The 9,891-nt window shown below is 37.8% G+C and overlaps 1 protein-coding gene across 1 annotated transcript; it reads right to left on the bottom strand.

Moving 5' to 3' along the window:
* Window positions 1-7,719: 7,719 nt before the first annotated feature.
* RAG2 (recombination activating 2) lies at window positions 7,720-9,318 on the bottom strand. The gene has a single exon (XM_010215589.2). The coding sequence runs from the start codon at window positions 9,316-9,318 to the stop codon at window positions 7,720-7,722; it is 1,599 nt and encodes a 532-aa protein (XP_010213891.2).
* Window positions 9,319-9,891: the final 573 nt, after the last annotated feature.

The following is a 9,891-nucleotide window of genomic DNA, read 5'->3' as shown; positions in this document are numbered from 1 at the left end:
ACGTAATGAATATTTGGAATTGGGTTCATGATGGTGTCCTCCTGCAAGGGGGCAGCTTCTTTTTTCAGGCTTGTGGAGGTACAGGGAAACTGAAACTACCGTTGTTGTACTCCCTGTTAAAGGTGCTGAGTTGAGTTTAATAAACACCCACTTCTGTTCGTGGTTTCTGAGAAAGGCAACATAGTGGTGCATTTACTGCATTTACTGTTAGGTGAGGTGAAAGAGGAAACAAATGGGAAAGAAGGGCCTTCCATTGACTGTGATTTTAAACTGTTGTTTTTAAGTGGGAAAGCTAAAGTAAAGAAGGTTTAATATAATGTAGTATTAGGGAATGAACAAGATGATGGAGAGTTACAACAGTTGATGAAAAAGCGAGTACAGCTATTCCTTCTGTTTGTATTTTAGCTACTATTTTACTATTTACTTTTTCAGAGGGCATGATTATTTTATTGATGGTCCTCTGGATTTTATAAGTAAAGATTCAAGAGGGAGACACCTGCATAATTGTTTGGAGATGAAGTTCAGTTACTCATATAAAGTACTGACTCAAGATGCAAACTTTGATCTCACAAGTTTTTAAAAATATTATTATTTAACATTCATATTGGCATACTCCCTAGGAGCAGTTAGTGGTCTCACTATGCTAGTTTGCTATATGAAGATGCAGGAAAGGTAGCTAGAATTTTTTAAAGGTATTTTTTATTGTAGTCCATTTACTCTGATATGCAAACCATTTTGTGCTCCTAAATCAGGATATACAATTTCTTGTGCTTACCTCACTGTGCAAAGTACATTCAAACTCTGCCGTGTACCTTGTTCTTTGACAAGCATTATAGATTTCTATGGTAACTTCAATATATTATATAGTTTTTACTAGTACAATTTAACTGGGTGAATTCCTGGGGAATTAACTGTGTCTGATACTAAGTTTTTCCTCATCTGGGAGATGTCGCTTACTCTCACTCGTTTTCCAGATCCATAAAATGCGAATGATATTTATTAACCTCAAAGACAGTCTGCATTAAATATTAGTTTAAAACTAACGAATTGCCTTGAAAATATTGAATACGTATTTTACATTATTACAGCAATATTTAGATAGCATTCCTCCAAACATCTTGTGCTGTACGAAATGCACCATCATGTTGGAGGTATTTGCCTTTTCAAAGTGCAATCTCTTTACAGCTGAAAGGTACTTAAATCAGATGAGTTTGCACCTGTAATTCTTGTAGATAGTTAATGTAGATTTTTATTAGCAGCCATACGTAAATGAATTTAAAAGTTGACTTGTAAAAAAATGTGAGATTTGGCCACTAAATTATTCCTTCACATTTTACTTGCATATAGGGGGCAAATCTAGGCTTTGAGTCAGAAAAGCATGCAAGTGAAAGCTTAAAATCAAGTGTTTGCATTACATGAATTTGAACACACACTTTAGGTCAAACTCTATAGCCAAGTTTTGTTTTAAGAGTATTTTTAAATATGAAATTTTAAAATTTCTTTTAATCAAGTATTTATAAAATAGCTTCAGAAGCACCTGGCAGATTGGGAACTATGTCCCAAAATCAATAGCCTTTTAGAATTGCACCTGTAGCTAAGGAATTTTGCTGTCTGGAGAAATACTGTTGAAACAAGATTAAATGGACAGACCTGAAAGAATCTGGTTTTTTTGTTGTTTTGTTTTGTTTGTTTGTTTGTTTTTTTGATGGGAAAGGAACTGATTTGTAAGTGTGAGTGAACAACAAACCTAAAGACATAGCGGTCTGAGGCTTTGTGCAGTAGCCTCTGTTTCATGTTATTTACTATGTCTTTGAGAGTCTGATATTTCCTGCTTATGGACAATGAAAAAATAGTTATGTGTTAGTAATTGGTATAAATATTAGTGTTATGTCCTTCTTTTGATTTTCTTAATTGAAATACTAATTTTTGAAGTCTTCTGAAATTTAGGATTTATGTTTTAATATAGTTTCCTTAAATATAGTGTAATATTATGTCACAATTCTGGGTTGGAAATAATAATTACTCTTTACTTAAAACACATTGTTCTAAACACTGCAGCGTCTTTTGCATGGTTCACTATGTATGTCTCCATTTACTGAGTGCTTATTTCTAGATTAAATTATTTCTTTCAACTACTTGAATGAAACAAGTACTTCCCATAGAGCATAAATACCAGGCTTACATAAGTATCATTTTTTACCAGTAAATGCAGACAACAAGTACAGCTGCTTCCCATGGAGTATAAATATCAGATATTCACTAAAGTGCATCCTTTAGCAATGAATGCAGACATGGTTTGTATTTTGGTTTGGCACATAGTTCATCATGCAAAGACTTACTTTATTATTATTATTTTACCTTTGCATGTCTATCTAGGATAACCTTATATTTTATTCTGGACTCTGCCTAAATAATCTAGGGCCCAGTTCAACGATCCTTACTCAACTCATGGTGATGTTCATTCCAATTAAGTGGTATATGCAGTTTACGCTGCCGGAGTTTTGCACAGGAGTGAATTTCAGCCCCAAATAATTCCACTCTGTTTACTGCATTACACACATGCCACTGAAGTGACAGACCAGACTGCTCATTTCATGCAAGTAACTTCACAGTCTTCACTGACATTTTCAAATTTCAAATTAACTTCAACAAGCTGCTTATGCAAAAACAAGTGATCTTTCAGACTGCCTTCAAAAGGATTGAGTAAATTTTTATCCACAGATGTATGGTTTCTCGAGGCTGCATTTATATTCTGGGGCCACTCATCAGACTTAATAGTATATGGTCTAGGACGTAGGAGTGTGGTGGTATGTGGAACTATTCTTGTCTCAAATTTTATTAAGCCATCAAGATGCATTTCACATTCTACCAGCTATGGATGGAATAGCTGACATAAAAAGCTAATACTGTCTTTTTCTTTTTTTTAGACTAGAATCTCTTTAAAGAAAGTTTAATCTTTTTTTCCTCACTGTTGACATTTTCCTTAAATCAAGAGACTCTCTTTGAGTTTTGTACTCATTAAAACAAACAGCATTGAAACACCAGGCACCTGCAAGTGAAGCTTTGGTAAACAAGAAATAAAATAGCAATGCTGCATGCATGCAGGCATGCCGGGAAAGGCCTGCAAATTCTGACTGCAGACAAGCGTGTCATTTGTTTATTCAGTCTATTGTTAAGCTTTCTTATTTTGAAGAGGCTTTAGAAAGGTGGATATGCTTTAATTCATTTTAGTCTTGTAACCCTTCACATCTCCCTTTTAATTTAATACTTGGTAGAAAAGCTGCAGTACTTACTTCATGGAGAATAATTTTCTTGTTTTGAAACTGTATGGAACTGTATTTTTTTACAATTATATTATGCATCTTGTTTTGTTTGGTTTTATTCAAGGCCTTCATATTGCTGAGTTACTAAGTTACAAAAGGACGCAGACTATGTCAGAAGGCGTGATTCTGGACCCACTTTTCTTCTCCTTACAAGAATATTTCTACTACTTGTAAACATATCAGCCTTGACTTTTAGTCAGGTAGTTCAGAAGCAGATTCTAGATATTTACAGTACCCTAATTTCTAACTTAACTGAGCTTTGTTTGTTGTGTCACAGCACTCTTTGTATTTTTTTTCTTATTATGTAATAGTTTCTGTATTCATAAAATATATTTAAAATAAAAGTCTTGCAAATATTTAAATTCCTGGATTTGTGTTTCTTATCTTTTTTTTTAACTATGCACATAATTTCATGCTAACAGTCTTACTTGCTGCTTTTCAATATAGATTGAAATTTGTGGCTGCTTTTCAAATTTGGATTGTTCTAATAAACACAGACTACAGCCATGATTCGACGTCCATTCTGGAATCTACTGTTTTTACACAAACGCAGGTTACTCTGTGCATCCCAACAGCCCTTTTGGCACCTTACTACCCAGGCAACAGTTTGACACAAAGCTAAAACATCTTTAAACCCAGGTTTCTTTACTCTGTAAATTCCTTTTGTTTCATTCGGAAATATCATCCTGGTGTTTGTTTAAAATGAGCTTGGCACTGTTGTATCCAGACGATTAAAATAAGTCTCATTATTCCTTCTATGCATGTTCTGCATCAAATTTTGGCTTCTCATCACTGACTTCAAAGTTAACTGCAAAAATGTCCAATCCACATTTTTGTTAACAATTTCTATTTTCCATTTTTTCCATTTAAGAAAAACTTTCTTCCATGCAATGATATCTCATGGTCAAAAAAATTATGTAAACCAACTAGTTTGGATGCAATTAATGATGAGTGAACTGAGCATTTAGATGATTACCTACCTGATTTTCTTATGCAATCAGGTAATTAGACATCTAAATTCTAGACTTTATATTGCCTGCTAATTCTTTCAGCTGACCTTGAATAAAAAATGTTGGATGAAAAACAGAGAACCTACATAAACCAAAAAGCAAGTCCTGGAGAGTTTCCAGGTAAATTAAGATGTTTTAATTCCTTTACTAGAAAAGCCTTAATAACTGACTGAATTTCACTTCCTAGGTATTCTTATTAAAATTAAAATTAGAATCAGATGAAGACTAATTATGCCTACCACCGCTCTTATTTAGATTACTGTCTCACGTGACTGAATACACCATGATTCTCAAGTGGTCAGCCACCTGCACTCTTAACAGTGTGGGTGCTTTTTTACGTTCTGCATCAAGCTGAATTTGTGTTTCTTACAGGACAAATTATAAAGGATATGAACTACCATTTTTGGCAGCATCCTCAGGAGAGAGATCGAGAGGTAAAATAGTTGTATTTTCAATGCCCAGTTCTACCTCTAAAGATGGGACTTGTGAGCCAGCAGACCCTGGTATACACAGTAACCATAAACTGGCAGAGGTCCTCCACACACGTACTAGCAGACAGTCTTCTCATTTTCTATATATGTGGATGTGATGAGAAATCTGAAGGCTTATAAGCTGCCTGACCTGCTTTTTTTAAAGAAAAAATCAGAGGCTTGTGCATGTCACATTTTTCAAAGGTTAAAGGGAGACACCAAACTGGAATTTTTCAGAGGGTGTTGCTCAAGCCCTTCTTAGAAGTTAGTCTCCTTTGGAATGGCATAGGCAAATAGGGAGGGGCATACAGCCACCAATCAATTAAAAAATGAAGGTCAGTCCTTCCGTCTTTAATGTTTAGTGGTAACTATCTCTGAGGATTTCTTTTCAACCTGGATTCAATCTTTCCCTTTTACTTTGAGCTCCCAGCTGCATTATTTCCACTCCTTTCGATGCTCCATTGGTGCAGTGAGTCACTCCGAACCATGCCAGATAGTTTAGTGCTACCACTGAAGCTTGTGCTGTGCTCTTCTTGTAGAATAATCCAGTACTTCAGGGTCCAAGTACTTCTCACTAGCAGTAAATTCTCTTAAAAGCTGCTAATGACAACATACAGTCTCTAAAACGCGACTGGGAACCGAGATGCTGCTCATTGTAGTTCCAAAACACCTATGTCAGATAAAAATGATTTTCTTTTGCACTCAAATCATCAGTATTATCACAAATTAATTATATTCTGCAATCTTTCAAATGCTATGACAATGTCATACACTTCATTACAGACTGACGATCATCTATCTCTTTATCCTTCAATCCTTTGGAACATTATATTTTATTCTGTTTGTGGCCACCTCCCTGTTCCTGCAATGACTATAGAGTCTGAAGTGTGATTTAATGCTTGTTAAGCCACTGAGGCTGGGACATGACTTGACTAAGCAATTTTTCGCTCCTTCTGAAGTAAAACATATGTTTAAAAAAGGCACAGTTCAATGCACAATATACTAATGTCATGGATTTGACCAGGAGCATGGTAAAGTCACACTGTGAACTGTTCTTTTAAGGAACCTTAACATAAAGGACAACAAGCTGGCTGAGAATCTGTGGTGGCTGCAAATAGCTCTGGTGCTTGGCAAATGCTCAGTTTTGGCTCCGGAAACCACTGATGCTCCAAGCTTCAGTCCGGAAATTTGGGATTGGGGTTGTTTTAACAATATTGCAACCACAACATCAATGTCTGAGCCACTAGCCATTATCTCATGTCACTTCTGCTACCCTAGTGTTGAGCTTTTCCATTGGAAAATGTTTCCATCCTTCAGTGTGTCTGCGCTAATAGTGCTTTAGCTGAGTAAGACACATGACTAGTTTCACCAGGGTGAAGGGACTTTTCATGGATGTCGTCTTTATCCCTTGGAAAACCATATAGCAGTAGACTCAAATAAAATAGTATGACAGAGGGAACTTGAAGCTGGCATTGAAATCATAGCAATATTAAACTGTTGAGAGAGAAGTCAAGATGACTTTCTTCCCACTTACAAGTGCTGCCCAAACTATGAGTTTGCATGTGAAAAGGTTTGGAACTGAAATTTTCTACTGTAGATATTAATTTTCCTCTACTGTTTCCTTGTATTGTAAATATTTTAAGGGGACACAGTAGTGCACACACATATCTGTGATTACAGGAACATTTAGCTGCACATGCTGCTTGGCAAAGGAGTACCTGCTCTGTGCCTGCACAAATGGATCAAATTGCTGATGGCTGCTCCTGTTGTTTTTCTTTTTTATTCAGGGGTCTAGCATGAGAGCTAGACTGTGAATACTGAGCTATTATTGTAGTCCACAAATGTGGAGCTGATGGTATTGATCTTTTGAAAAGATGTTTGAAGCAGTAATAAAAATAAAAAATAAAGTGAAGGATGATGAGGCTTTACAAAGAGCCAATAAAACATCCACAAGAAAGTTAGTAAACTCTTGGGTCGACCTTGCCAGTGTCCTTTGCAGTCTGATTCCAATCTTGTCTTGTGCTTTTAGCAGCCGGCTGCATTTGTTTCCACCCCTCACAACGCCCCGCCGGCTCGGTGAGTCACTCGGAGCCATGGCACACGCTTTGAGACGTCCACGCTCCACAGGCACCCTAGGGAAGCAGAGGAAGAAATGCGCAGCACAGGACCGAAGCAAGTGACAAAGTCCTGCTCATCAGAAGGAACTTCTGAAGTCACTGGGAATTCACAGCATGAAGAAGCTGTGAAGTCTTTGGGAATTCACAGGATGGAGAAGCTGTGAAGCCACATCCCTCATCAGAGCTGGGATGGACCTCCCAAGCGCGCATGCTGTCTGCGGTCTTTTCACACACTTTTGTGTTAATAGCATTTGATTTACCCCATGAACAGGTGAAAAAAATGCAAAGTCATTTTTACTAAAACTTTATTAGCTTACTTTTAGCAAACAAACACAAGGTATTTTTCGAGCATAGTGGTTTGAAATAGCAATTTCATTTTTGTTACAATATATTCCACACCTCTAACAAACATATAATCAGCCAGTATCTCTTAAAATCAAAAAGTAACTATCCAGAATGAAATGATCAATATGCAAGCTTTCCATAATGGAAGTCCCTTAAGAAAACTGGCCCTCAGTATCTACATATTTCTGATACCAGGAACTTAAAACATCTCTTTAGTTTAAAATGCCCTGTATGAGGGTTCCTATCTTCATTTTTAGATCTGAATGTTACTAAAATGTGCATAAGAAACAAAAGAAATTCCTGAGCTTTGGAATTCACCTGAAATATCGAAAAAATTAAAATCAATTGAAAAGATCTCTAGGAGCCCTAACATCCATTCTACTGCAACCTGTACTAATCGTCTTTGACAGTGATTTCTCTTGCTCTCAGGCAAATAAAAATCAGTGATTTAAATCTATTCAAATAACCTCCGGAGAAAGGATTTTTTCACTGGTGTAAACTTCATGGCTTTCTTCTTGCGCAGTGGTTTCATGGGTTGTTTTTTCAGTTGCCCCACCTTCTTGGGAGTTTGGAGCCCTTTGTTAAGGTCAACGTGCTCATTGCAGAAGTACTTGACGTTTGCTTCTGAGAGACGCAGGAGCATGGTCTCTGACAGGTCCATGCATTGCGCGTGGACCCAGTGGCCATCCCCACTGGAACACAGGATCATTGCAGGCTTGTTGAGTTCTGTTGAATAGAAAGGGACCCAGGTGTTAATGTCAACATTGCAACTAGCAGAGCAGGTGATCCAGTAGCCCGTTTCTGATTCATCTTCTTCATCATCTTCATTGTAAGTGTCATCAACATCAGAGCTATTGGCTTCGGCACTAAAACAAAACTCTTCTGAATCTTCAAAGGGAGTGGAGTCTCCCGGGTCTTCAGTAGATGTCTGATTGCAAGTTTGGGCTGTCAGTTCTTCCTCCTCATCCTCTTCTGCTTCTCTGCATCTCAAAATGTAGAAGTAGTTTGCATCTGAGATCATCTGTTTGTTGTCCCCTGGAATGCCCAGCAATACAGACCCTTTGCCCATATCGCAGCCAAACCACATCCGGCAGTGTTTAATATCTGGTGTCCAGAGTGGGCTCTCCCTTTCAACAATCTCTATCTTGTTATCTTCTAAAACTAGGGTGTTACAAACCAACCTTTTCTGGTTTTCAGACTGATAGCCCCCAACAAGGACAAACTCTGTATCACCAGTTTGAGTCACAACAGCACTCGACACAGATATCCCCCCTGGCAAGACAGTGCAAGTCACAGCTGGGCTGCCCAATGGGAGATCAACTTTTAGCTTGTATAAGCTGGGGGATCTGATATTATTTTGAAGCGAATGACCACCCAAAATATAGATTGTATCATTTCTGGCAACCGAAACATGGAAAGAAAGTCCATCTTGAAGCTCTGGAAGTATGTATGATGTACAGCATCCAAACTCAAAGTCAACCAGAAACACAGATGGCGAACAGTCAACCACACTATTCCATTTTTCAGTGGTTCTTTGTCCAAGAGGAACATATGATCTACCTCCAAAAATAACACTCATGCTCTTACCTCGGCTTTGAACTACATTAATTGTATGGCCATATCTTGCTTCAGGGACATCACCAGCCAGATCTTTCTCAATGCATTTAAATGTGGATTTCTTGCTACTTTTGCTTACGAGACTCATTATGTAAATCTTATCAGAAAGATCATTGTTAGGGGTTTTCCCACCATGAATTATATACTGCTGATTATCAGACTCTGTGTCTCCTCTGTATGTGCAAATAGCAGGGTAGCGGAGAGGGGGAAGATAACAGGAGTCCTTGGAGAAGACTGCCGGTTTCATTTTGAGTTCATTCTGTTTTATGTTGAGGAGGAAGACACCAGTGGGACAGGATCTCTTTGGCCATCCTTTCTGCCCAAAAAAGTAAACATGCCCATCAAAATTCAGCAGGGAAAAGCCTGGCTGAAGCAAGGATGAGTTACTGACAGATGACACCATCTGCAAGGACATTACACCTGGTGGCTGGGTCATATTATGATCAATGTCTGCAAAAGAAACACATGAAACATCCTTTAAAACTACAAGAGAATTTAAACTGACAACAGACTGGCTGCGTTTTCTTGAGTAGCTTGTATCAAGTTGGCAGCTCAGTTCTCCTGTCTGTTAAATGGGAATATTGATACTTATCAAGCTTTGTAAGGCAGCCAGAGACTTAGAAAAAGAGTGTCTTCTACCACTTAACGTATAAACAAAGTGAGAATTGTTCTTCAGTTCTGGGGAATATTGTAAAAATTCAAGATTGTTGGACTTAAAAGAGAAAACCCTTTGTAAGGGTGACCTGCAGCATAGTAGGAAGGAAAGAGAGATGCCCAGGAAAGAGGAAACTTGCAAAATGTTCCCAGAAACCATGCTTTTGTGAACGCCTTTTTCCTTCCCTTTTTTTTTTTTTTCCCCATCTTTCCAAACAAGAGGGCAAGACGCACACGCACTGTGCGGTGCACGCAATGGCTGCTGCCAGCTTGCTGCTCCATGACAGCTCTGAGGAGGTGCTTCACAGCACTTATTTGGCTTGTTTTATTAAAAAAAAAAAAGTGAGAAAGAAGA

This window comes from Tinamus guttatus, unplaced genomic scaffold, assembly GCF_059628265.1.
Source record: "Tinamus guttatus ecotype Peru unplaced genomic scaffold, ASM5962826v1 Tinamus_guttatus_pri_ptg000240l, whole genome shotgun sequence".
In the NCBI taxonomy this organism is placed as follows: Eukaryota; Metazoa; Chordata; class Aves; order Tinamiformes; family Tinamidae; genus Tinamus; species Tinamus guttatus.
Note: the sequence above shows the minus strand (reverse complement) of the source record. Positions and strands in the feature narration are given on the sequence as shown.